The sequence below is a fragment of the Chlamydotis macqueenii genome, chromosome 2 (assembly GCF_036417535.1).
Source record: "Chlamydotis macqueenii isolate bChlMac1 chromosome 2, bChlMac1.mat, whole genome shotgun sequence".
In the NCBI taxonomy this organism is placed as follows: Eukaryota; Metazoa; Chordata; class Aves; order Otidiformes; family Otididae; genus Chlamydotis; species Chlamydotis macqueenii.
This window is the reverse complement of record NC_141557.1, coordinates 414,207-440,971: the sequence shown is the minus strand read 5'-3', so window position 1 is coordinate 440,971 and position 26,765 is coordinate 414,207. Positions and strand designations below refer to the sequence as shown.

The window sequence follows — 26,765 nt, the reverse complement described above, 5'->3', positions numbered from 1 at the left end:
AGGGACGGGGATGCGGACGGAGCAGACCCAGCGAGCAGGGTGCAGCCCAGCCACCTCCGCCAAACACCCCGGGGCGTCCCAGCCGCCCCCGAGCGTGTCCGGGGCGGCAGCACCTCGCGGGGTCCTCGCTCCGCCGGGACGCCCTGCACCCCTGGCTCAGGGAGAGGGGGACACCGGGCACCCACCACCCCCTGGGCGACGCCGGGATGGGACCGGGGGCGCAGGGACCGAATCTGCTGTGTCTGTGTTGGGAGACCGCAGGCACCGGCAAGAGGCTCAACTTAAAAAAAAAAAAAAAATCAGTTTTATTTCAAGATCTTCCTTCTTTTTTTTTTTTTTTTCCTGTTGTTCTTTTTACTTGTATCTCAAAAAAAGTGGGGTAGAAGTACAAAAGAAGTCAGCTGCGGAACGGCAGGGGTCTGGAAATCACAGCGCTGCACTACGCCAAGCGACAGACACGGAGCACACACCGAACACCCCCACGACACGACGCGGCCAGAGGCGCCGGGCGGCCTCTGCCTCTGGATCGTTATTAATTCATTTGTTTGGGGTTTTTTTTTTTTTGTTTGTTTTCCTCTGTACAAAACACACCAAAGCATGCCACGGAGCGGGGAGAAAAAAAAAAAAAAACAACAAAAAACCCAAGAGAGAACGGCTGGGGAGGAGAGCGGAGATTTGTAGAGCAGGGGACGGGAGGGCGCTGGCCTCCTCCTCCTCCTCTTCCTCCCCAGCTCACGTCAGGTTGTTCTGCAGGCAGTTGAGCTCCCCGCCATCCGGCTCCCCTTTGCCGCCGTCCTGGTGCTTGGGCGACGTCGAGTTGTGGATGTTGAACGGCTCCTCGTCCTTCAGGCAGGATTTCAGGGAGTCCTGCAGCTTGTGGGGAGCGCTGGGGTCGTCCTGCCGGGAGAGACGGGGAGGAAGGGGGTCAGGAGGCGACCGCGCCGCGGGAAGGTGGTCCTGGCCACCCAGCGTCCCCAAACCGGGCTGGGCGTCCTCGCCGACGCGGGGGGAGCGTGGCGGTGACGGCACGGGGAGGGCCGGCGGGTGACAGGGCCTGACCCGCCCGCGGTGGCTTGCTGCCACCGATTCCCCGCCTTGGGTGCCTCCAGCACCCCAAACCACGCGCCAACGGCACCCAAGAGCCGTGCCGGCCACGGGAGCCGGTCCCACCGCCACCCCCCTCCACCAGCACCCCATTTCTCTCCCCACTTCCAGCCCCGCTCGTCCCACGGTCCCCGCCGCAATCAGCGACTCCCCGAGCGGCGCGTGGCAGGAGGCCCGAGGGTTGGGTTTATTGCGCTTCGTTAACGTACAGCCGGCCCCCGCGCGCCCGCCGGCCGCCAAGCCGGGGATGCCTCCTCCCGACGTCCCGCCCGGGGCTGGGCTACCCCCCGTTTTTCCCGCATCCCCGGGGAGAGCGGCCTCCCTGCCAGCACCGGGGCCGAGCTCCAGGTGCGCTGGGTGACGCCTGTGCCCGGCCGGTCCCGGCATCGCCGGCGTCGTCGCGGTTATGGTGGTGACGGTGCCGTGGACGGGGACACCCGAGGGCCAGCTCCTACGGGGACGGGGAACCTCCGTCTTCTGGGCAGGGACGCTGTGAGCGGTTCCCAGCTGATCCGAGGTGACGCCACCGGCTCCACGGCAAACCCCGCGGGATGGGCATCGCGCTCCATCGCCCGGCGGAGGGGCTGCGCCGCTTGTCCCCAAAAACCAATTTCCCAGGGGCGCTGACCCCGCTGTCCCCTCCGCATCCTCGGTACGCTGTGTCCCGGGCACCGCGTGCCACCGCAGGACCGAGCCCTCCGCGTCCCGGAGGGGACGAGGGACGGGTCAGATCCCAGCGAGACGCCGGGGTGCGGCACCGAATTCATCCCAAGGTTCATCCTCTCGGCACGGGGAGCGAGCCGGCTCCGGGAGCCTCCTGCCAGGGTGGCCGGGCCGCGCGGCGGCGGGCGCTACGGCTGCTAATGGCGGCGGGGAGACGGGAAAAACCGACTCTGGGCTACGGCAAAGGCTAGAGAGGCCTGCGCTCCTCCTCCGGGTCGCGCTCGGCAAAACCCTTCGCTTCTCTCTGCTGCGATGCGAAAGACGGGAGGGTGGGAGGGCAGCCCCGGGCGGTGGCACCGCGACCACGCCAGCAGCGCCCCGCAGCCTTTCGTCCTCCGGCATCGCCCGCCGTCGTCCGCCGGTCCTGCCCCGGTGGTGCCGGGGCGCGTCGTCCGCCGAGCCACGTCGCACCGGCCGTCCCCTCCCCGAAAACGCTGCCGCGGCCGCCCCTGCCACCCGCACGTGGAGCCGAAGCCACCGGGCGACCCCGGATGGCGGCTTCCCAGGAGCCACGCGGGCAGCAGGGGACGGGGCGGGGGGACAGCGAGGTGACACCGGCCCCCTGGCCTGGCCCGGCCCGGTTTGGGTTGGGGCAGGGACTCGATGGCGAGGGGACGACGCGGTGGCCGTGGTGGGACGGGGACAGGAGGGTTTGGAGGGAGCTGGGACCACGGGTGGGGGGACAGACGAGACGTTACGGGACAGAGGGACGTGGGTAGGACAGCAAACGGGAGCGGGGGGGGCACGGGGCGGCGAGGCCTCCTTACGTTTGGGTGGGAGCCCTCGGCGATGGTGGAGAGGGAGAAGTTGTCGTTGTGCAGCTCGGACGGCGTGCGGTATCTGCCGGGGGAGAGGAGAGCGCGGCGGTGAGAGCAGGGACGTCGCCGAGCACCTGCCGCGCCCCGGCCACGTTTCGGGGGTGAAGCCAGAGTTGGGGGGGGGTAAATGTCCCCAGGGATGGAGGTTTGGGGTGAAATACCCCCAGATCTGGGGTTTTGGGGGCTAAATGTCTCCAGGGGCAGAGGTTTGGGATAAATGCCCCAGATTTGGGGGTTCTGGGGGGCTAAATGTCCCTAGGGATGGAGGTTTGGGGCTAAATACCCCCAGACCCGGGAGTTTTGGGGGGCTACATGCCCACAGCTCCGGGGTTTGGGGGCTAAATGTCCCCAGGGATGGAGATTTGTGGATAAATGCCCCAGATCTGGGAGTTTTGGGGGGCTAAACGTCCCCAGCTCCGGGGTTTGGGGCTAAATACTCTCAGCTACAGGGATTTTGGGCTAAATACCCCCAGATCTGGGGGTCTGAGGGGATAAACATCCGCAGCTCTGGGGGCTGGGGGCTAAATGTTCCCAGGGATGGAGGTTTGGGGTAAATTTCCCCGGTTTTAGGGGTTTAGGGGCTAAATGCCCCCAGCTCTGGAGATTTTGGGCCAAACGTCCCCAGGGATGGAGATTTGGGGCTGAATGTCTCAGATCGGGGGTTTTGGGGGGCTAAATGCCCCCAGATCTAGGGTTTGGGGGCTAAGTGCCCTCACGGGGCAAGGATGGAGGTTTGGGGACTAAATGCCCTCACGTCTAGGGATTTAGGGGCTCAGTATCCCCAGCTCTGGAGATTTTGGGGCTAAACATCCCAAAATGGGATGGGGGGTTTGGGATGGGGGGTTTGGGGCTGAATGTCCCCAAATCTGGGACGGTGCAGCCCAGGACAGGCAGGAGCCCACGGGCTGGCAGGGATCTTGGCTGCTAATTAGGCTTGGCACTTCCAGACACTAATTAACAGCTCATTAGGGACCCAGGCTGGGAGGAGTGGGGGGGTGACCCCAACCTTCCCCTGTCACCCCCCCAGCCCTGTCCCTGGGGACGCAGCGGGGCCCATCGCCAGTGGCCCCTGGGCAGCGCGGCAAGCCTGGCCAGCGGCCCCAGCTCCCAGTGCAGCAGATTAACTGGTCCCAGTCGGGAGCAGCTTTACAGGATTAACCGTGGAGCGGGAGCCGCGGGCCGCGTCCCCGCGGGGCACCCACCGTCCCCGTCGGCACCGAGGGGGTCTCACCGCCGCTGCGTGGGGACGGGACCGCGTCCAGCCCTGCTGCCACCGCCGGGCGCCGAGACCACCCAAATCGCTGCGGCGGCGCCACCCCGCCGCGGTTGGGGCCAGTTTGAGGGGTGCCAGCGCCGTCCCGGGACCACTCACTTGGTCTTGCGCAGTTTGCTGTTCTCCGTCTTGAGCAGGTAGAGCTTCTTGGCGAAGAAGACGGTGAGCATGAAGAGCAGCAGCACCACGAGGGCGGCCGAGCCCACCGCCACGCACATCACCTGGAAGTCGGTGACGATGGCCTCGCAGCGCGTGCCCTTGTGCCACGTGTAGTCCTGCGTGTTGCACCTGCAAGGGGACATGGTCAGGGACCCCCGCCGCCCAAAAAACGCGGCCTCCTCCCACACAGCACCCTCGGGGGACACCGCCATCCCTAATCCGGGAGATTACGGGGGATGAGATTAATGGGCCACCCCCGGAGGAGCGGCCACCCCCGAACGCTGGGGCCAAGCGAGACGGGTGACAGCGGGGGACGCCGGGGCCCCCCCCAGGTGATGCTCGCCCCCTGCACCCGTGGGTCCCAGCCCCACTCAGCCCCGGGGAGAGGGGCGGCCAGCGGGGGTGGGGGGGGACACCCGCGTCCCCCTGCGCGGGCAGGCTCGGCGCCAGCCGCGCAACGCGTGCCGAGCCGTGCGGCACAGCCGGCAGCGGCCCTCCCTGGGCGCAATCTGCCAGGGCCGATTAGCGCGGCGGCCCCAGAGCCTCGGCTGCGCGGCCCTGACCTAATTCCTGCCCAGCCGCCGCTCGGGGGGCAGGGAAAGCCCCTCTGCGCCCCAGCGGGACGGGGCTGCGGGGGCGGAGGGGGCCGGATGGAGTGCAGGGGATGGAGAGCCCGGAGATGGAGAGCACAGGGATGGAGAGCACAGGGATGGGGTGCATGGGGTTGGAGAACATGGGGGTGGGTACAGGGCATGGAGAACCCAGGGATGGAGAACCCAAGGACAGAGAATCCAGGGATGGAGAGCCCAGGGATGGGGTGCATGGGGATGGAGAACATGGGGATGAAGAACCCAGAGATGGGGTGCACGGGGATCAAGAACTCAGAGATGGGGTACAGGCGATGGAGAACCCGGGGATGGAGAACCCGAGGATGGAGAACCCGAGGATGGAGTGCATGGGGATGGGGAACCCAGGGATGGGGGGCACAGAAACGGAGAGCCCCGGGATGGGGTAGAGGGGATGGAGAGCCCAGGGATGGAGAGCCCAGAGATGGGGTCCAGGGGATGGAGAACCCAGGGATGGAGAACCCGGGGGTGGGGTCCAAGGGAAGGAGAGCCCCCACACGCACCCTCCATGTCCCCCCGGGACCCGGGGTCGCCGTCCCTTACCGGCAGAAGGCCCCGTGGCTCTCCACCAGGTAGCACTGGCCGCCGTTGTGGCAGTAGCTGGGGACCAGGTCGCAGACGGAGCGGCAGGAGCTGTTGTGCCGCACGTACCCGCTCCGGCACTCGGTGCCGTTCTCCAGCTGGCCCCGCTCCCCGGGCCGCGGCCGCGCCGTGGGGCTGCCCCCCGCCACGCCGGAGGGCTGCAGCGGGGCCGCGTCGCGGCGGCCGGTGGGTCGGGGGTCCCGCGGCGCCGGCTGGGCGCCGGGCGCAGCTGAGGCAGGCGGCCGGTAGCTGTTCTCGTCCTCCAGCCCGCCATCTTCCTCCTCCTCCTCCTCTTCCTCCTCGTCCTCCTCCAGCTCGTCCTCCTCGTCCCCGTCGGCGTAGAAGGAGGTGGTGGGGTAGAAATCGCCGTCGTCGAAGGGCGTGAAGTCGTCGTAGAGCTCGTGGAGGGCCCACGGCGTGGCCGCTCCCTCCGGCTCCCGCCGTCGTGCCGAACCGGCGGCGGCCGCCCCCCGGTCACCCCCGGGGAAGCCCCCCAGCCCCTCGCCCCCTTCGAACAGGTCGTAGTAGTCGACGTCGATGATCTCCGAGGCCGTCCGGTCAGCCGACGGGCCCGTGACGGGGGTGACGGGCTCCTCTGCCTCCAGCCAGGTCAGATCCGTCCGGCCGCGAGCCCCCTGCGCCGGGGCCGGGCTGGATGCGGCCACCCAAAGCTGTGGGGGACCCCCCGAGTCCCCCGCGGCGCCCAGCACCGGGCCGGGGTCACCGGGCACGGGGGTCCGCGGGGCAGCCGAGCCCCCGGCCGCCAGCAGCAGGTCGGATTCGGCCGAGTCAGTGGCGAGCCGCGGGCCGGGGGGGCTCGGCGGGGCGGCCGTGAGCCCCCCAAAAACCCCCGGGCTGGGCAAGGAGGCTCGCACGGGCCGCTCGCCGCTCCCCGGCTCTTCGGGGCTGCCGAGCGCCACCGCCACCGTCCCCCCGTCACCGGGCCAGGTCACCGCTGCCTGGCCCTCCTCCGCCGAGCCGGATCTGGGGGGCAGAGCGCTGGCGTCCCCCTCCCCGGCGCACCCCGCGCACCCCTCCGGCATGGCCGCCGGGTCCGTGGTGGAGGCCGCGGGCCCCTCGGGGGGCTCTAGCTGGGGTCCCGTCGGGGGCTCGCCGCCTGCTGCGGTGCCGTTGCTGGGGCCCCCCCGGGGGTCTCTGTTCACTGGGTCCCACCGTGGGAGGCTGCTCTCCGGGGAGCCCCCCCAGCCTCTCTCCTCGGCCTCGCTGGTGTTTTGGGGGGGCCATTCGGATGCTGGAGGGGGGACAAGGAGAGAAAGTGGTGTCAGAGGTGCCCCCCGCACCCCGGGGAGGCCATGGTGGCGTGGGGGGGTCCCAGTGCGTCCCCCCCTGCCCAACCTTGCCCACCAGCACCACGACAAGCCATTTTTTTGAGGGGGGGGCTGCACCCCAAGCCTTTTACAGCCTCTGTCAGGGACCGAAGGGGCAAAGCCCCCAGCTGGGTCCCCCCGCACCCGTGACAGCCCCAGTCATCGCCGCCCAACGCTGCCCCCCCCACCCCCCAAGCCAGGCTGCCCCCGGCCCAGGTGCCCCCCCCACCAAGGGATCCAGCCCCCCACTCCTGCAGATGCCCCCCCCGTACACAGAATGGGATCCATCCCCCCTCCAAAAGCATCCACCCCCCCCCCAAAGCATTCAGCCCCCCCTCCAAAAGGATCCACCGCCCCACCAAGAGATCCAGCCCCCCTTGCCAGAGGATGCAGCCCCCTGGAAGGAGCTCCAGCCCCCCCCAAGCCATCCGGCCCCCCCCAAAAGCATCCAGCCCCCGTATCGGGGGGCCAAGCCCCGGCCAAGGGATCCCACTCCCCTCCCCAGAGGGACCCAGCCCCCCGCAAGGGACCCAGCCTCCCCCCAAAAGGATCCAGCCCCCCCAAGCCATCCAGCCCCCCACAAGAGATCCAGCCCCACCTTGCAAGAGGATGCAGCCCCCCGCAAGGGGCTCCAGCCCCCCCCCAAAGCCATCTGGCCCCCTTACCGGGGGACCCAGCCCCGGCCAGGGGCTCCCGCCCTCCTCCCCAAAGGGACCCAGCCCCCTGCAAGAGGATCCAGCCCCCGCCGGGACCCAGCCCCCCCAGAAGAGGATCCAGCCCCCCCCAGGGACCCACGCCCCCCCAAAAAGAGGATGCAGCTCCCTGCAAGGGGCTCCAGGCTCCTGCATACGCCCCCCATCCCTGCACACAAGGGATCCTCCCCCCCCAAAAAATAAGGATCCAGCCCCCAGCCCCCCCCACCCCCCCCAAGGGGACCCAGCCCCGGCCAGGGCACCCAGCCCCCTCCCAAAACGACTCAGCCCCCGTAGCACAGACAGGCCCCCCCCCCCCTCCCCGGTGCCTGCAGAGGAACGCAGCCCCCGCCCGCGACCCCCGCCCGGCCCCATCCCGGGGCTCAGCTCCCTCCCCAAACCCGACCCCCCCAATCCCCCCCCCCCCTCCCAGGCCCCGGTACCGAGGGCGCCGAGCGCCAGCAGCAGCGCCAGGGCCGGGGCGGGCGCGGGGGCCATGGCGGCATGGAGGGGCCCAGGGCTCCGCCAGCGGGGCCGGCACCGGCTGCGGCTCCGCCCGCGCCCCCCGCGCCCCCCGCGCCGCTGCTCCGCGCCCGCTCCGCGCCGGGGGGGCCGGGCCGGGCCGGGCTGGGGGCGGGCGGGAGGCAACGGCTCCGCCCGCGGGGCTGGGGACGCGGCGGCGGGACTCCCCCCACCCCGGAACCCGGCACGGGGGGGACCCCAGGCAGCACCCCGGCCGGGGAACCCGTCTCGGGACCCCCCCCGCACCGGGAAATCCGCCCTGAGACTCCCCCCTCCAGCACCGGGGGCTCCATCCCTGCACCCTGTCCCCGGCACCGGGGGACCCGTCCCGGCACCCCCGCCAAGGACCGGAGGACCCATCTCGGGACCCCCCCAGCACCAGGATCCCATCCCGGCACCCACCCCCTAGGCATCACCGCGGGACCCATCTCGGGACCCCCCCAGCACCGGGGGACCCACCCTGAACACCCCCCTCCAGCACCGGGGTGTCCCTCCCCGCAACCCCTCCAGGACCGGAGGACCCATCTCGGGACACCCCCAGCACCGGGGGTCCCACCCCGGCACCCCCCCCCCCAGACAGCACCGGGGGACCCACCCCAGGAACACCCCCCAACACCAGGATCCCCCGCTGACCCCCCCCCAAACCTGCTCCTGCACAGAGAGGGCACCGGGACCCCCTTCCACCCTCCCCAGAACCAGCATCCTTCACCCCCCCCCAAAAAAACTACCCCTGCATGGGGGGGCATCCCTGCACCGGGACCCCCTCGGCCACGCCCCCACCACAGTGCCAGGATTCCTCATTGACCCCCCCAAACTGTTCCCCTTGCACCCCCCCAGCACCGACATCCCTCACTGCTCCCCACCCCCAAAACTGCTCCTGCATGGAGGGGGGGCATCCCTACACTGCGACACCTCCCCCCCAGGACCCCCCTCAGCTGTTCCCCTTGCACCCCCCCAGCACCGGCATCCTTTGCGGACCCCCCCCCCAAAACTGCCCCCGCATGGGGGTCATCCCTGCACCAGGACCCCCTGTGCCACCCCCTGCAGCACCTGATTCCTCACTGACACCCCCCCACCCGCCCGCCCCCCCAAAAAACCCCTGCTCCTGCACGGGAGCCCCATCCCCACACCAGCACTGGGACCCCCGGTGCCAAACTGGTCCGGGTGCCACCACGGCCTCCGTCACCCACGACCATGTCCCCGCAGGCAGGGGGTGCGGGACCCCCCCTCGGCCCCGGGCTCTGCCTTCGTGCTCCCGACGGAGCCACCGCCAACCCGGGGCCACCCAGGCCGTCGCCGCTGCGAACCCCACCTGCGCGGGGGACGTGACGGCCGTGCTGGGGACAACCCCGTATTTTGGGGACACTCCACCGAGGGGGCTCAGCCCGCACCCGTGCAGGGGAGAGGGGTTGCGCCTTTGCTGTCCCCTTGCCCCCCGCGCCGCTCGCCCCGTGGCCACCTTGTCCTCTCGGGGACATCGCACGCTCCGGGCTGGCCAAGGCCTTCCAAGGTCACCGCGCGTCCTCCTCCGCCCGCGGCGCAGGAACGCGGCCGCTCCCGCATCCCGCGCCGGGGAAGGACGCTCGGGGCAGCCCCGGGGGGCCCGCGGAGCAGTGGGTGCTCCCGAAGGACCCCATTCCCTGCCCCCCAGCCCCCGCGTGGGACCCACACCAGCTCAGCCGTGACCTCACGTCCACGCCACCCCCGTCCCGCGCGGAGGGGCAGCCGTGGGGCGCGTGGGCTACAGCGTGGGGCCGGGGGTCCCCTCTCCCCCCGCGCGGCCTGGCTGGGCTCCCCGTGCCGGGAACAGGCCCCGCTGTGTCCGCGCTCAAAGGGGGGATTGAAGGGGCTGCACCTGCTTAACATTCCCCGCGCTTCCGCCCTGGGATGCGTTTCCAAGGGGACCGGCCGAGGGGCCGCCGGGATGGAGGGGGGGACACGGCCCCCACAGCCGGGGAAAGGGGGCAGGAGGAGGCAGCGGGGTCCCATGCACTGGCCCAGGGTGGGGGTCCCTGCGCCGGGTCCCCACCACAGCAGGGAAGAGGCCGAAGGAAGGTGGGTGGGATCGTGGATCCATCCTGCGCCCAAAGCCGTTCCCAGAGCCCCCGGCCCGCGTCCGGTTGGCTCTTGGACATCTCCTCGGCTGGAGGCTCCACCAGCGCTCGGGGCAACCAGTGGGGTTGTGTGGCTGTGGCCCACGTCTCGCCCAGGAGCACCCCCCCTTCCCGCACCCATCCTGGCCCTGCCACCCATGGGACCCCCCCCTCCCCACGCCCACGGGCAACCGGCTGCTCACTGGTGTCCCCTCAGGATATCGACACCCGGCTGCAGCCAGCGTCACCCCGGGGTGCTGAGCACCGCAGGGAGGAGGGACCTGGCCCTGGATCCCATGGGATACATGGAGGATAACGGGGTATCAGCACCCCCCACCCCGGCTGGAGGCTGCAAGTGGTCTCACCACCATCTCCACAGTCTCACCACCTCCGTGGTCTCACCATCTCTGTGGTCTCACCATCTCCACGGTCTCCTCACCACCTCCATGGTCTCACCACCCCTGCGGTCTCACCTCCTCCGTGGGCAGAGCTCAGCTGCTGCTTCATGGAGCGGAGGGACGGCGGCCGACGCCACGCACCAGGCAGGGACACGCAGCTGGGGGATGAATTTCGGAGCCTCCCCCCCACTCCCACACCTCAATGCATTGGGCTCTGTCGCTTCGCCTAAATTTGGGAGCAGGCTCGGCAGCCGAGCCCGACGCAGGCGTTGGAGCCGCCTCGCCAGTCGGCTTTCCCCACCTTCACGGGACCCTCCTCGCCCAGGTACCGGGGCCGCTCCAACCACGCCCTCTTTCCAGTTTTTCTTAATCACCACGTATTGGAAAGGTGCAGAACTCAGAAAACGCAGAATTCAACAGACAGGGCTGAGGTCGGCGTTCCCTGCCCCTCTGCAGCCGCGGGGGCAAAGGTGGGCGAGATTCAATACCCGCACGCTACAGCTCCGCGCCGCAAAGACCAAGAAGAAAAATGGAGCGCACGGGGCCCGAGCTGCTCTGGGGAGAGGAGCGGCGGCGCGAGGACGGAGCATCGCGTCCCGGGGACCCAGCGCGGCACCGCCCGTGGCGTTCAGCGCCTTTAGTGTTTGCCAGCGTTCACCGAGCCGGCGAGGAGCAGCAGCGACGCGCTCCTCATGCCCCTCCCGACGGGTCACGGGCACGGAGTGACCTCCGCGGCCTGGGCTGGGCTCCGTCTGGCAGAGGGAAGCCCGAATTCCAGCAGCAGAGGGAAGCACAAACCAGCTCTGTGCCGAGCATCCTGCCAGGGCAGAGCCTGCGTTTCAGCGGCTCTTCTGCAACTCCCCGGTCCCAGCGCAGGCCGGGAACAGGGGATTTCCGTGAACCGGATCCCACGGGGATCTGGCGGCTCTCCCAGCGGCACGCGGCCAAGCGCTCAGGGAGGGGATGGCCCTCGGGGCTCCCGGCTGGGACCCGCGCTGTGGAAGGGATCGGTCCGGGTCTTTGTCCGCCAGATCCCCCGCTGCTCCCCGCGGCTCCCGGTGGGCTCAGCGGCGCTGGGACCACCAGCGGTGCCAGCCATCCCAGCGCTAAAAACCTGGGAGCGTGTAGACACGCTGCTGGGTGCGACGGACACCAGGGTGTTTGTACCACCTATCAGCTTAGAAGGGGAGAAAACGGGAGATTTGGGAAAAAACCACCAAAGTCATCACCGCAGGTTTCCCGCTGCAGCCTCCACGTGACACCCGAGAGCTGCCGGGGCTGCCGGAAAGGGTCCCTGCGCCGTGACCCCCGGCAGCGGCAGCAGGTTCCCGTGAAAGGGGAAATTCCCACGCGGGGCAGCACGGGCAGCCAGGCGGGAGACGGCGCGGACAAAGAGCGACACTGTTCCTGGAGAGCCGGGCCGGGGAGCGGCTCCGGCAGCGCCAAGTCTTGGCAGGTCACCCAGATCCGCGCTGCCACCGCTCGTCTGGGGCACCGCGCTTCCCACCGGGACTTCGGCGGGATCAGCCCCCGGGGTGACCCCCGGCTGCGTCGCGCCCGGGGCTGTAAAACCCGCAGAGCTGGAGTTCCCAGCCCTGCCCAATCCTTCGTTTCAGGGTTTCTGGCGAGAAAGGCGCAGGAATGGAAAGAACGGCGTCGGACGACAGCGCATCCGCGCACCGAGGCGCCGCAAACTCTTTGGGTGTCCCAGCGTTTATCTGCCCGAGGGAAAAACGAATGCAGCATTTTAGGAACCACATGGTGGAGCTGGTACTGCCAGACAGGACACATCCGCGGCGTTTTAGACTATTATTGTGATTATTATTACTGTTATTATTATTATTAGGAAGCGGAGCCAAGCGCAGGCAGGGGTGCGACCGCCTGTTCCTGCTCCGCCGCCCCATCGCTCCTCCTGCCGAGGCAACAGCGCTGAGAAAAGGAACGCGCACGCAGGGTTTCCCATCTCCGGCAGCACAAAATCGCTCGGAGGAAGGTGCACCCCCCAGCAGCGTGTATCAGCAGGGGGGACAGCGAATTTTTGGGCCAGGGCAGAAGGGCTCCGCACCCAGCAGGTGAGGAGTTTGGAGCCCCTGTCCTAAATCTGCCTTCAAGCTTATTGCATCCGCCTCCTCAAGCCGTGAGCAGGAAAGGATTTAATGGCCCATAAACAGACAGAAAACTTCAAGAATCCAGACCAAGATCTACCACGCGCTTTGCGTTCCTGTCGCAGCTCAGCCCCGATCGGGACCAGACTGCGCAGTCGCTCTCTCGCTCCCCCACCCTCCCAGAGAACAGGGGGAGATGATATAAGGAAAACGGCTCGAGGTCTGAGATAAGGACAGGGAGAAATCTTTAAAGTTACCGTCACGGGCAAAACAGACTCGACGTGGGGAAAACTATTCATTTATTTCTAAAACTAGCAGGAGAATGAGACAGGGAACAAGATAACCTCCCTCCACCCCTCCCTCTTCCCGGGCTTAACATTATCTCTGCCACCTTCCCCCCCCGAGCGGCACAGGGGGGAAGAGGGAATGGGGGTCGCGGTCAGTTCATCACGCGTTGTTTTATGCCACTGCATCATTGTCAGAGGAAGAACTCCTCACATTCCTCCTCTGCTCCAGTGTGGGGTCCCTCCCACGGGCCACAGTCCCTCGTGAAACTGCTCCAGCGTGGGTCATCTCTTCCACGGGGTGCAGTCCCTCTAGAACAGCTGTCCCAGCGGGCCCTCCACGGGGCACAGCCTCCTTCAGGCCTCCACCTGCTCCGGCGTGGGGTCCTCCACGGGCTGCAGGTGGATCTCTGCCCCTCCGTGGACCTCCATGGGCTGCAGGGGGACAACCCGCTCCACCATGGTCGTCACCACGAGTTGCAGAGGAATCTTGGCCAGGAGCCGCATTACTCCTCCCCCTCCTCCTTCACTGACCTTGGCGTCTGCAGCCGTTCCTCACAACAGGCTGGCAGACGCCTCTCAGGATCCTTTTTACATCTCATTCACTTCTCATCTCCTCTCCACTTCTTGCAGCCAGGCCGGGCCGAGTTGGGCCCAGTCGGCTGCCCGGCGGGAGGCCAGAGGGTGAGGCCTGCAAGGCCCATGAGGCTCGCGCCTCCCCCTCTCTGCCCCCGCTCAGCTGCTTCACATCTTCTCTCCTTATTTAAAAAAATTTTCCCCTTCTTAAATCCGTTACAGCAGAGGCGTTATCACGGAACATTCCGACACCAATCGGCTCGGCCTTGGCCAGCAGCGGGTCCGCCCCAGGCCCGGCCGAGCCCGCTGGACAAAGGGGAAACTTCCAGCAGTTTCCTACAGAAGCTGCCACCTTAGCCCCCCCCCCCACCAAACAAAACCAGATCAGTTCCTCAGGCAAGGGGTCTTCAAGATGAGGGGCAAAAATGACGAGAGCCGGCCGCGCCGCGGGGCGAGAAGGGTGCAGTCGCAAGGACCAGCATTGCTGAAGGCACCCGGAGCGCAGAGACACAGAGAGCTCCTCACCTCTACCAAGGAGCCCCCCAAGGCAGCGCCCAGCAGAAGAGCCCAGCGCCAGCGACCTCCCACGCCAGCGACGGAGGAATCCCCAGCTGGGGACGGCGCTTTCCTGGGGTGTCCTGGACCCGGGTGCATCCCTGTGCTCTTCCTTCTTCAGCTCCAGGGAACCGGGCACTGCGGGCATCACAAGCCGAGGACGCTCAAGAAGAAGTGCCATGAGTGCGCTTCTTCAGAGGGAAAGCCCTTCCTTGGTGAGGCTGCAGGAATGTTCGAGTAAAATCCAGACTGCACTCCTGGTTTCAGTTTAATCAAAAAGGCAAAGCGGCCTGGCAGCCTCTGCGGCCCGGCAGGAGAGGACAACTGATCTGAAGGGGCGCCTGAATTAAACAATTAACAGAGAAACCGGTACGGAACAGAGGAACAGTGGGACCGTGGCAGGCCAGCGCGCCCGCTCCTCCGCTGTTAAACCCCCGCGTCAGAGCGCTCCTTTCGAGTGCGCGGTCCAGCCGGCACCGCCAGCCTGAGCACTGGTCCAGGCCAAGGCAGCGGGAGGGCAGGGATCAAACCGGAACCATCCCACCGGGCCGCCAATGCTGCTTTGCTTTGTCCCGTTCATTAAACTTTTAAAACGTGAACCACCATTTTCCAAAGCAGCGCATTACCTGCGTTACTTCGGCGTCTCCCACCTCGCTGGGTAATGAGCTCAGGCTCGTTTACTCCACCGTAGCCAAGATGCAGCCCCAAAATAATCCCACATCCCACGGACGGTTCTCAGCTCATCCTCAACACGCGGAGAGGGAAAGGAGACTCCAGACACAGCGGCACAAGCTTTGTACAAAACCCACGTGTTGGTTTTTATTTATTTCACAAAATCGGGTGGCTGCGTCGCGGGAACAAAACCGGCCCTATACATAGGATCAGATGAAAAAGTCAGCACGTGAATTATTTATACAGAAACACAACAGTGTCAGGAATTCAGGTACTCTGCAGGATCGTCGCCAGTACAGTAAAAAATAGTCTCCACCTGGATCCTTTACATCTGAAGTCGATCACGCTAAAAACAACCTGAGGTTACTCTAAACTGGACTACGGTCTGCACCAGAAAATCCCATGCTCACCCCAAAGGGAAAGGGAACGTCCGGGGATGGATTTCCTTCGCGGGAGGCAGAAGGCGGGCAGGCCCGCACCGGTCTCTGCTAGGCACTGGGGGCTCTCGACGCTGGAAAGCGTCGTTCCCGCGCACGGGGAGTACCGAGGCTGCAGCCGACGGTCTGAGCGCGCAGCCCGGGAACGGTCGCTCCACGCTCGCGTGCTCTCAGGACCTGGGAAGTTCAACGGTTAACGTCGACGAGTCGATCACCTGAGTGCTCTTCAAAGCAAATCCTGTTTTTTTTTTTTTAATGGTACAAGCGGCTCTGCGGGCTTCAGATTATTTGGGAGGTCTCTTTCTTAGATCAGCACCTCGCACTCGGTCGCTGAAAGCCACCCTTCAAATACGCAAGCGCTCTTCAGACGTCTGGCAAGGAAACCTGTCAAACCCTCTCACACCAGGAAGAGGGCGGAGAACCCGAACCACCGCCGGCGAAGGATCTTTCGCAGTCACTGCCGAGGAGCAAACCAGCGTCTGGAGGGCTGCGCCGGTGCTCTGGCTCCACGAGCGCTCCTAGATTTGCCCACCGAAGCCGCTCCCTTGCCCGCGACCCCCCAGACCGGGGAAGGCTGAGCGAGCGGGAGGCGACGCGCGAGTCGTCCCGCAGACGCATGCCGCGGTCGCTGCCGCTGCCCACCTCGCCTGTCCGCAGGAGGTAGCTCTGGCATTCGCACCCAGCCATCCCAACCCAACCCCGTACGCTAGCACTTCTTCGCTATCTACTTTTTTTTTTTGTTTTGTTTTGTTCATTTTAAAAAGTAAAAAGTATATGCTCCAAAAAGAGGGACTAAAAATCACGGGTTTATTCCTCAGTCGGCTACTGTACCAAACTACTCAGAGGGAAGGCTCAACTACCACCTCCAAAGGCAAAGAAAGGTAAAACCGGAGCGAGAAAACTCCTACCGTTGAGTGGTTGTCCTCCAATTGATTCATTCCTGGCTTCATTCGCACTGGATCAATATTTTCTTTAATAAGTTAGCGAGGCAGCGCCAGGACTCGGCTACTGTCCTTAACGATCAGCTCTCTGTAACGAACACGGCTGGCATTCCTGCACCTTCTGTGCTGCAGCACGCCCTTGTTTTCCTTCTCTGCTCAAAACGCTGGTTTGCCATTCGATCTTGATGCTTTGCTCTGCCCGGAGAACCCGAAACTCTAAATCCCAGGCGGAGCGGGCGCGTGCCACATCCTAACGCCTCGTTAATGCCTCCACCTGTAAACCTGGGGTTCCTTTTAACCCTCCCCAGGGGAACCCGAAGCTCAAAACACCAAGACGAAAGAAACCAGAGCGGAGCGCGCTCTGAAAGGCGAGCAGCCCAAAGCCTGAAGGACTTCCCACCAGCAACACGGGAGGCACCACCGGCATCTTTGATCTAGAGCTTTCCCAAAGGAACGCCGAGTGCTGCCAAGGTTAGGAGCGGCGGGGAGAGGGGGAAAAACGACGCTGTGTATACGTGTACGTACGCGCACACACACACACGACCGGGGGAGGCCAACGGGAGGTGAAAGCCTCCCGAAGGAACAGAAGGTAACTGAGGAGTTCATTTTTGGTCACCACTATGTTGCTGTAGAAGTTCCTTCGTCCTTGGCTGCTTAGGGAGCGGCTGAGGCCGGCGGGGCTCCTGCCGGAGGTGGGGTCACCCCTTCTGCTGGCGGAGGCGGCTGTGCAGGAGGGGGATCTGCAAAAAACAGCAGAGAAATCAGTGAGCAGGACACCAGGAGGGGCGGAACATGGAAAGGAACTCAACGCAAATGCCCAGATGTCTATATGCCACGGGAGACACAGCTGTCCGAGGGGAAAGCAGCAAGGACTGGCCCCAGAAACGGCCACGACTGTGGCTTCTCCATCTCTTCAGCTTCACATGAAACTCCACCGTGCGTTTTATTGTGCTTTTCAACTACAGGCACTTTCTGAAAGAGGAACAAAATCTGGTTTTTTACCGAAAAGGTGACAGGTATGCAGCTCAGTAGCTGGCAAAGTTCACGGCAAGCAACTTTCAGAGCTGGAATTAGCACTTCTCATCTCCCAGCCCTCAGCTCGAGCCTGTAGCTTATGGCTTTTCTCTCTTTCAAACAGAGGGAACAATAGACTCCATCTAAGCAGAGCCCGCACTTCAGCTCCGAGCAGCGTATGTAGGTTAAAGCAGAGGAATCCAGATGCAGCAAGTAGGAGGAAAGAACCGAGGAGACAAAAGGCCAGCTCTCATGCACAGAGAGGAGATGCTAATGGAACATGACTGACTTGTTCAGTAGGGGAGGGAAAAAAAGAGAAATTAAGATAAGGGAAGAGAGCAAGCAGGAATACAACCTGACATAAGATATTCCCAGAGGAGAGGCTCAGAAAAAGGGAAGGAAAACTAAGTAAAGCTAGAGCACCAGAAGAATAAGGAGCAAACGTCTGAACAAAAATAGCACCAGAATGGAGAATTTCATGCTGATGCTGGCGAACACCGATGAGTCAGTGCTGCTCAGCAGCTCCCTCAGCTGAAGCCAACACGGGGTGGCTTTTCCCAGCGATTTTCTGGGAGAGGCACTACAAGCGATCACAATTCCTGCCCACTGCTGACAGTTACGCTGAGTAACATTTGGGGGTTAAGGCTGCGGCGCTGGAGCAGACCAGCAGCTTGTCCCGGGCTGCAAGTAATACAAATTTATCGAGGAACTCTGGAGAGAGCATCCTGCACCAGCTTCGCTTTTCCTTTCTGGGTTTGGCCGCATTTCACGCTCATTCAAGCAACACCCACACAGCAGCTACTGACTCCAGCTGCTTTTTTTGGCTGGCATCAATCAGCTTCGTTCGAGGCGTAGGTATCTGTATCATGTAAGGAACACTCCCAATACACCTTTAGCTTCTTCCTGACCAGGACTTCCTCCTTCTAATTTCACGGCGCTAAGTTTTTGGTGAGGTATCATTGAACTGAATTGGATTCTGGCCTCCGCTACGGATTTAGTTAATTCCTGAACATCTACCGTGCCTTCTTCCAGACTAAGCCAGGAGAGGTTTTTGATGATGACCACAGAGCCTCAGCGTCATTATAAATAAAATAAGGGATGTTATAAATAAAATAAAGGACAATGGAGTACATTTGGATGCCTAGAGGGGAGACAAGCACTTAAAGCTTCAAGCACACCTCTGGCGCCAGGCTTTGGCTGTCAGCGTGCACAGATCCTGTTATTCCTGCAGCGGATAACGGGGTTTCAACTGCAATGACTCTTCCAGCACCAGAAAAGCCACACCAGGTGTATCCCAAACATGTTCTGCTGGAGACCCACTTACACATGCCGTTTGGAGCTGCTAGAGGAACGCGAGGTCCAATTAGGTTTCCTGACATCGGTGACATGCCAGGTGGGGGGGGGCCGCCGCCGGCTGGGTGGATGTTGGCTGACACGCTCGGCATCATCCGGCCCGGCATGGGCTGCCCAGGCATCATCGAACCGGGCCCCGGCATCTGACCTGCAAGAGCAGCGAAGAGACACGAGCGTGAGGCTCACATGAAACAGGGAAGGGATCGGAAGAGAAAGACAGGGTCTCGTTGTTCTCTGAGCAGCGAGGAAAATAAGAAAAATAATCTTATGCATGAGAGCCAACTCCACACTGCTCCAAACCAAAGGAAATGCCTTCTCATCCCCGCCGTGCCAACACGGTCCCTTCAGGAACAGGCACGGGGGCGCGCGTCCCTCAAACATCCGCACAGGGGGCAGGCGGAAGGTAACGCTCGCAAACCCCAGCGTTTTAAGTGAGCCCCTACTAAAAGGCATTTGGTAGCAATCTAAACGAAGGCACAGGAAACAAATGGCACTAGAACAACAGGGCAAAGTAAGAGCACTTGAAAAAGAGCAGCCACAAAGCCTAATGGCTTAATTTAACGGGAGAACTGAAATCATACAGTTAAAAATTGGACTGTACAGAAATGTTACAACGAAACCCCTACTGTGAGGTGAGGGAGGGTTCCAGCACGTCTTCCTCAGGTACCAGCTCTGTACGAGACCTCTGTGTTCCAGCTGCGTGAAGGAACTGTTAGAACTGTCCAGCTCCAGACATCTACAACCTGCTGATGGAGGCTTTAAAACCTCATTTGAAGAGATTATTTTGCATAATCCAATTACATTTACTTCTACACACTCACTGTATTTTAGTCCGAAAGTAGCTATCAGGCGCGCATTGTAAAGGCTTCCTTCGGGAGAGCTCATTCCACCCCCAACCCCAGGCAATCGCGTGGAATAAAGCACCCTCAGACAAAAAAAAAAAAAAGCTCTGAACATACATGAAAAGCATCAGGGCAGAGCCAGAGCAGAGGGGAGACACAGCAGCCCAAGACAGAGCTCGAAGAGGAACAGCGGGCTGGTCTGTGCCTCAACGCTTGGGAATTTATGACCGAGAAGGCCGATGACGTGCGCTGTAGAATAACCCTGGTGATGAGAAGCAACCCCTGCTCTTTGGGAACCATCACTACTTTGTGCCGTAGAGAAACTTCTGCCTGAGGGCCACGTCCCACGCTCCCACAGAGGTGAAGCCCACCGGCCATCCCAAACCCTCCTCCATCGCCACCCTTCCGCAGGAAGCTTGGGGAACCACCAAAGAGTGCCGCAAGCATGCGGGAATGCCTACTGAACAACAGTTAAAAACGACAAAACGCAACACAAATGGATGCACTTGCTCCAGTCCCTCAGTGTCTGGCGCCTTCGCTAACCACGCAGGCCCGCTCTGCTCAGCCACCTCCCTCCAGAAGACGCTCATCTTGGATCTCTAAAGCACTCGGGGCTTGTCCGCCCTTCGTCCCTGGTCTTTGCCTGTAGTTTCACAGTGCTTGAAACCAAAAGCCTGCTCCTTGAGAAGGACAGGCTGTCCCTGCAAACAGGCACGGATGGCAGCGTAAGGGAGTACTTGCTTCCGAAACCGGAGCCACCAGCAGTCCCGTGCCAAAGAATCCAGCACACCACAGCCCAGTGGCTTCACGCAGCTCTGCAGATCTGTGCAGAGGCGCTGACCCACCTTAAATTCCCAGGGACTCTGAAGCATCCAACTGTGAAAACATAATACTGGAGCTCCTGGTCACGCAAACGAGATCCATGTGCCACCCTGACGCTGCTTGACCACGGCAGCAAAAGTGGCGTACCTGCACACAGCAGCAGATACACAGCTCTGCAGAAACCATCAGATTGCTCAGACATTTACGAAGGAAAAGAATTCTGCACATTTATCACCAGACACACTCCAGCGCTGATCAGCAGCCTGCAGCGCACATCGTGCCATTTCCATCCCCGGACATTAAAGAGCAGCAGCCGCCAACCAGAAAAGCTGCATCCTTCTGAGCCTCTAATCCCCTCCTTTGTCCCCATTATTGACAGAATATTTTCAGGACATTTCCCAAAATTATGCGGCATGCTTTTGTGGGTAACTCAGGGTGACCAAGTCCCATACCCAGTGCCAGGTTTCCCTTCTCTCGGCAAGCTGAGCTGGACGTTCCTCAGCAGGGCCCGTTCGCCTTCCCCTCCTGCGCAGCAAGCAGGCTGCAAGAGGAGTGAGGTGTTATCTCCATCACAGGATAACACGGCTTGGAAGGGACCTCAGGAGGTCTCTGGTCCAACCTCCTCTCAAAGCAAGGTCACACCAGGTTGCTCAAAGCTTTGGCAAGACCTGACTGATCTCCAAAAGCACCAGGAATGGAGACTGCATCACCTCTCTGTACAACCCGTTTCGGTGCTTGACCTCCTTATGTCCAGTAAAAACCTCTTGTGTTCCAGCCATGCATCACTGAAAAGACGATCATCACCTTCTTGATGACCTCCTCAGGTACTGCAGAGCTGCTGGTAGGTCCCTCCAAAGCCTCTCCTCTCAGGGCTGAACAAGCCTGGTTCCCTCAGCCCCTCAGACCATCTTTGGCGGCTCTCCACTGAACTCACTCCAGTTTGTCGATGCCTTTCTTGTACCAAGGTTCCCCAGTCCTCCTCCAGATGTGGTCTAACAGCTGCTGAGCAGAGGGGGGGATAATCACATCCCTCAATCTGCTGCCTGTGCTCCTGTTGGTGCAGCCTGGGACGCTGCCGGTCTCCGCCGGCTCACGCTCGCCTTGCTGCCCACCAGGACCTACAGGGCCTTTTCCGCAGAGCTGCTGCTCAGGGTTCATCCTTCCAGGTACAGGACTTTGCATTTGTCCTTCCTGAATCTCCCAAGGCTTCTGCCAGCCCGCTCCTCCAGCCTGCCGCAGCCCTCCTGAACGGCAGCCCTGCCCTCCAGCGTATCAGCGGCTAATACGCAGATAAGATTTACACAGCTGTGGCACGAATTTACTGCTGCTGGCATCTGCACATCTGTTTTGGTCCAGCTCCCTCCGAGATGAGGAGCGGGCAAGAAAGGGCACAGCAGGCACCACGAGATCACCGTCTCCAAAAGTGACAGCCAAGCGCAGGCTCAGACTCGAAGTCATGGTAATTTTTTGGTATTAGAAGGGGGTCGAGAGCTACAGGATCAGTGCTGTGGAGACACAAGACGCTGTTGAGTTTGCAAACAGCCCCAAGCTGCCCATTTGCAGACTCTCCGTAATCGGCTCTGTGCTAACGCTGAGCTTCTAAGAAACTTCAGGGTGGAGCTTCAGACACGACCACAGCAGGTGGACGAGAAGCAGGCAGCTCTTCTGCATCCCGCAAGGCTGGACGTGCAAAACCTGGTCTACATACAGTCTCAGCTCTGACACACAGCCCGTCGGAGCACGCGGCCGCACAAGGGCAGCTGGTCAAGCTCCAGAAGTCGGGATTCTCCCCAATTTGCAGGAGACAGATGTGGGAAGTTCGGATACATCCGATGTTACATAACGACCTGTGGCACTAGAGTCACTGCGCACAGAGCAGCAGCTTGAGTTTCAGTTGCTGGAAGTTCTGGGTGAAATATTAAAAAAAAAACAAAACCAAAGCTCAAAAGCCATGAGAATCCTGTATCACCAGCAACCTCAACCTACAGCGAAAGGGGCTGATCCACCACTTCAGTAACTGGCAGCCAACAAGCCTGTCCACTTATGAAACGTCTTGACCACTTCACAGAATCATTTAGGTTATAAAAGATCTTTAAGATCATAAAGTCCAATCATAAACGCAGCACTGCCAGTTCCACCACTAAACTACATCCCTAAGCCCCACATCTCTGTTTTTCTTAAACCCCTCCAGGGATGGTGCCTCCCCCTTCCCCGGGCAGCCCGTTCCAGCGCCTGACAACCCTTTGGGGGAAGGGATTTTTCCTGATATCCAACCCAAACCCCCCCAGGGCAACCTGAGGCCGTTTCCCCTCATCACTCGGGAGCAGACACCAACCCCCGCCCCTGGCTCCAGCTCCCTTCCAGGCAGTGGGAGAGCGATAAGGGCTCCCCTCAGCCTCCTCTGCTCCAGGCTGAACAAGCCCAGTTCCCCAGCCGCTCCTCCGGACCCTACACCAGCTTTGCTGCTCTTCAACTCAAAGCAGTTACTTTCCAGGAAAGAATTCTACTCTTCTGCTGCATTTACCTGTGCAAGACGTGCTCCAAGAGCAGCTTGTATCTTCAGCGGCTGCTTTTGCAAACACCATCTATTCCTCAGAGCCCAGAACAGAAGAGCGCTGCAAGTTGGCTGGTTTTTTTCATAGGCAAGAGGGAACTGGAGCATCTTTCTTGCTGTACTGACAGGCTGCCTATTTCTGGTCAGTCTGGAGTTTTCTAGTGCACTCAAAAAATAATATTTAATGGAGAAGCAGACTCAGCGTGAAGACTTGAGTGTACAACTAGTGCACTTACCCTGTTGTATTCACTCTCGGATCAAAGACAGCCATGTGAGCCCCTGCGCTGACTCAGCACACGCACACACTCACCACCCGCTCAGGAAAAGTCAAGTTTGCCGGAGAGCAGAGCAACGGAGCTGGCACGCCAAGCTCTAACAGTGGAAGCTGTGCGGACTTGGACCAGCTCACACACGTGAGATGAGCACCGCTTGCTTGCGCGTCCTCATCCTTGCGCTCCTCCCACTCTTTGACCCCGGTGTCGTACTCTGCGAGGGGACCGCAAGAGGAGAAGTGCCCACCTGGTACATGAAGGCAACATCGGTATGCTGTTAAGAACTATGGCTTGAGCAGATCTTTTGTTTTTAATGGACTCCTGTATTTTCAACCCCTCAAAAAAACCCCAGTTGCAGCCACAAGGATGGAGACGCAAAGGCAGAGTAGCAGACGCAGACAGAAGGCAACGCAAGCTGCTGGGGTAGCAGGGTGGTGGGGCTGAACCTCTGCCAAAGTAAGAAACTGGAGAAAAAACACTGCCCAAAGACGTAGAGCGCTCTGTAGCAGAAGGAGAAGATACTCATAGCTACGAGGAATGTTATTCACTGGTAAAATGCAGGTTGATTGAGGAATAAAAAAGTAAAAACTGGAACACTGCAGCTGTGTTTCAGAAGATCAGGAAAGCTGGGGACTGAAAAATTCCCGGTCTGTGAGCTGCCGCTTGACAGGAGCCTCAGCCACTGCAAACGTAATTTGGCCATTTTCCTCCTAACGCCACACGCCTGCAAGATTCTCTCCACACTAATGAAGTGATTAATATTAAAAAACCTCTTTGGAAACACCTGAAGCTGGATCAGACTTACTACACACTGCGTGGCTTCACACGAGGAACGAGCTCTACGCTGGGCAGGTATCCCTTCAGCGAGAGAACGGCTGTCAAACCCGCAGTAACGCAGAGATTCAGGGACTTGGGTTTATATTTGGGAAAAAAAAAACCATACAAAAAAAACCAACCATGAAACAGAAATTAAATGAGCTTTAAAATGTCGTTTCTTCATAAATTGAAAGTGTGTTGTGACTCCAAACCCTCTAACGATGCTCGCTGGGAAGCACCTTCCTACCTCAACTGAGGAATCCGTGGAGCTTTTTCCTCCCTTAAATCTTGGAGTTCTTCTGAGGACACCCATAAGCTGAGAAGCTCCTCTGTGTCTGAGCACAGGGTTAGCTGTCCATTTTTTGCCCTCCTGACATGGTATACAACAACTTTATCTGAAAATTAGCTTAAGGTACTTGCAGAGGAACAATCCTATCGCGTATCAGAACTCGCAAATGCCGAAGCTGAGCAGCAATCAAGCAATACCCAAGCAAACTGGGATTAAGCGAGGGGAAATTACTACCACCGCTGTGGCAAAAACAAAGTCCTATTTCTACAGAGATCATACTTTTTTTTTTTTTTCCCATTTTACAGGATACCGCTTCAAGACAGCGGCTCAAGCGTAGAACGTGGAAGTGTGACCTACATAAGGGGGAGAGCTTAAAAACAGCAGACGTAGGAAGAGATAAAGCCAAAAGGTTCAATAAAATGAGATTTAGCAGCCTGAAAAAAAACCCTTTACATGTTAGAGACTGTAGACATTTCCTAATGTGTGCTCTGAAGCATTGCGCTATCAGCAAACTGCCAACTGCAGGCCCACATGACAGCGAAAGGCGTGAGGAACAGTTTTTAAAGGATCGCCGAGGTATTTATCTTTATTTAATAAGCCTCTACCTCCATTAAATCAGCTACTTGAGGGCCACTGGAGTGGTAAACAGTTCTAGTATTTTTGTTTCGCTGTGGCAGCCGACGGGGCATGATGCACGAAGCTTGGAGGCGGTTCAAATCCTCCTGCGCATCTCTCCCTATTTACCATTCCAAGGAAATCTGCCAGCGCAGCCAGCGCTCCACGAAGGGAGTCCCTCCTTCGGCAGCCGGGATTGCGGAGAGGAGACAAGCAGGCTGCGCTCCGACGTTCCTCTCATCTCCGTAGGGAGCGTGCCTTGCTGAAATCTCGCTCTCCTGCTACTGAGTGAATGGTTGCACAGTCCTGATAGGGAACAAGCAGAGCACCGCTCCCGGGAACGCCCGCCAGCTTCCCTGCAGAGCAGCTCTGCAGGATGGGCTCCTTCCCACCGGGAACGGTTTTCAGAAGACCTGGAAATCTGCACATTTAACCAATCTCCCAGACGCGTCCTTTCCTTCGGCACGTCCTCCCCTGACACGCACTGCAGCACACAGTCCCACAGTCAGAACTGTGAATAATTAACAACAATAACTCATTTAGCATCGCGTCTCGCGGGAGAGGCAGAATTTCCACTTTGCTTGCATATTGTGTTTCTGTCACTCCCCTCCGGCGCGATTCACCCGGCGCTGATGACGGAGGCATCGGCGTGCCGGAGCCAGACACCTCCGAACGCCGAGGCGCGCCGTGCCGGGCTCGCGGGGCCCCGACACCCACGCCGCCTCACCATTTTTTTCTACAACAAAGCACAGACGATGGAAGATGCTTTGTCAAGAAGCTGCTTTGTGCGCACACCAGCGAGGACAACCGTTCCGCAGGGCAGCAGCGGTAACCTTCAAATATTAACGCATCCTCAACAACAGATTCCTGTACGGAATTCGGAGCTGCTCAAACGTGCCGGAGACGCTCTGCAGACATTAAGACAACAGCACAGTGCAAGTCACTAAAATCACAGAATCGTTAAGGTTGGAAGGGACCTTCAAAGGTCATCTAGTCCAACCCCAGCATGCAGCATCCTCAGTGGAACCGCTGTCCCCTGCTTGGTTCTTATTTACTATTCCAGCCCATAATGCTCCTTGCCTGGCCAGGTTTTCACACAGTCAGGAAGATACCAGAGCGCAGCCAATGTGGCTTTCGTGTTTCTGCACAACCACCCTCCGTAACACCTCGCAAACCCACAGCCACACACGCATCACAGCGCCGTGGGCGAGTACCGCAAACCCACCTGCCACCCGCGCGACTTGGCTCTCCTTCTATCCGACGGCTCCCTGCGTGTGTCCCGCCAGCCAGCTCATTACGTACGACGGGTAAAGAGAAAGCACCGACAGCTCTTACAAAAATATTTACCAGAAGGCAGCAAACTCAAAATCCTTATCCAAAAAATCCTGGAACTGCCATCAGTCCAACAGGAAAGTGAATAGATCCAGTAGGTCAATTTAAACTCCCGAGTTTTAAATAACAACATGCACACCACTTACTTGAAAAACCGCTAGCCCCAGATTAGTTACAAAGCACTTTTTTGCATATTTTGACCATCAACAGAAAATTATGCAAAATATAATGGGGGAAAAGGTTAAAGTTCCTCATCCAGCCGTAGTGGAAAGTGTATCCGTACCTCCTGATCCCATTTCTGCTCTGGGTCAGAAATGACTTACGAGTTGAAAATGCCCCTGAAGGGAAGAGTTAATTAACGACAGCTATTAATACACTTCTATCTCTATGTCTCCAAGAACTGCAAGAAGTTTCTCGTATTACACACCGCAAGTATCACCAGTACGAGGCACTTCTCACCATTTCACAGATAACCAGAACAGCGCACGAGGAGAAATCAATAATGCGCTTCAAATGTATAACCAGCAGCAAGGCTGCTAACACAGGAGGAAACTGGGAATTTTATTTCCCGTTCCAATTACAAGGTATAGCTTTTCAGGGTGAAACTGGAACCCAATTTTATTTTTCTATTTTAAAAGTCTTTCCAGGGGAAAGGAGAGAACACAGTCAGCTCAATCAAAATGAAGTGGGATAGGAACCAGCAATGGGACTTGTCCGAAATCAGTGTCCAAGCACGGCAACAGAACTCTGGGCGTCGAGCTGACTGGAATCTCATCGCATCCAGGCGCCAAAGGACAGACTGAAGGCAGCCGTCCTCGGAGTACAGGCTTGCGCCGGGGGGCAGGCACCACGTTAAACTGTACGTCACAGCAAACTGGTAACAGTCCCGTTTCCGTTGTTAAACTATCAAGTCATGCTGCTTGCCCTGCCTAGCAGAGACGGCTGACTCAGACGCAGAAAGAAAAGCC

At 60.5% G+C, this 26,765-nt stretch overlaps 2 protein-coding genes across 4 annotated transcripts in view; both read right to left on the bottom strand.

The window, feature by feature from the left end:
- Positions 1–291: 291 nt before the first annotated feature.
- Positions 292–9,331, bottom strand: CSPG5 (chondroitin sulfate proteoglycan 5). 3 transcript variants are annotated; one of them, XM_086742368.1, is made up of 5 exons: positions 9,140–9,331; positions 5,247–6,537; positions 4,018–4,206; positions 2,595–2,667; positions 292–897 (listed from the first exon to the last, which is right to left on the bottom strand). In XM_086742368.1, the coding sequence occupies exons 1-5, from the start codon at positions 9,303–9,305 to the stop codon at positions 733–735; spliced, it is 1,884 nt and encodes a 627-aa protein (XP_086598494.1). In that variant the 5' UTR covers positions 9,306–9,331; the 3' UTR covers positions 292–732. The 3 variants fall into 3 exon arrangements, with proteins under 3 accessions (XP_086598494.1, XP_086598496.1, XP_086598495.1); XM_086742370.1 differs by lacking the exon at positions 9,140–9,331 and adding an exon at positions 7,749–7,877; XM_086742369.1 differs by lacking the exon at positions 292–897 and adding an exon at positions 1,268–2,074.
- Positions 9,332–14,626: 5,295 nt separating this feature from the next.
- SMARCC1 (SWI/SNF related BAF chromatin remodeling complex subunit C1) overlaps positions 14,627–26,765 on the bottom strand; it is an 85,140-nt gene continuing 73,001 nt past the window's right edge. The window contains exons 27-28 of the mRNA XM_086741629.1: positions 18,227–18,403; positions 14,627–16,628 (exon numbers count right to left, since the gene is read on the bottom strand). Coding sequence (XP_086597755.1) covers positions 16,543–16,628; positions 18,227–18,403 — 263 coding nt within the window. The 3' untranslated portion in view covers positions 14,627–16,542. The remainder of the gene's footprint in view (positions 16,629–18,226; positions 18,404–26,765) is intronic.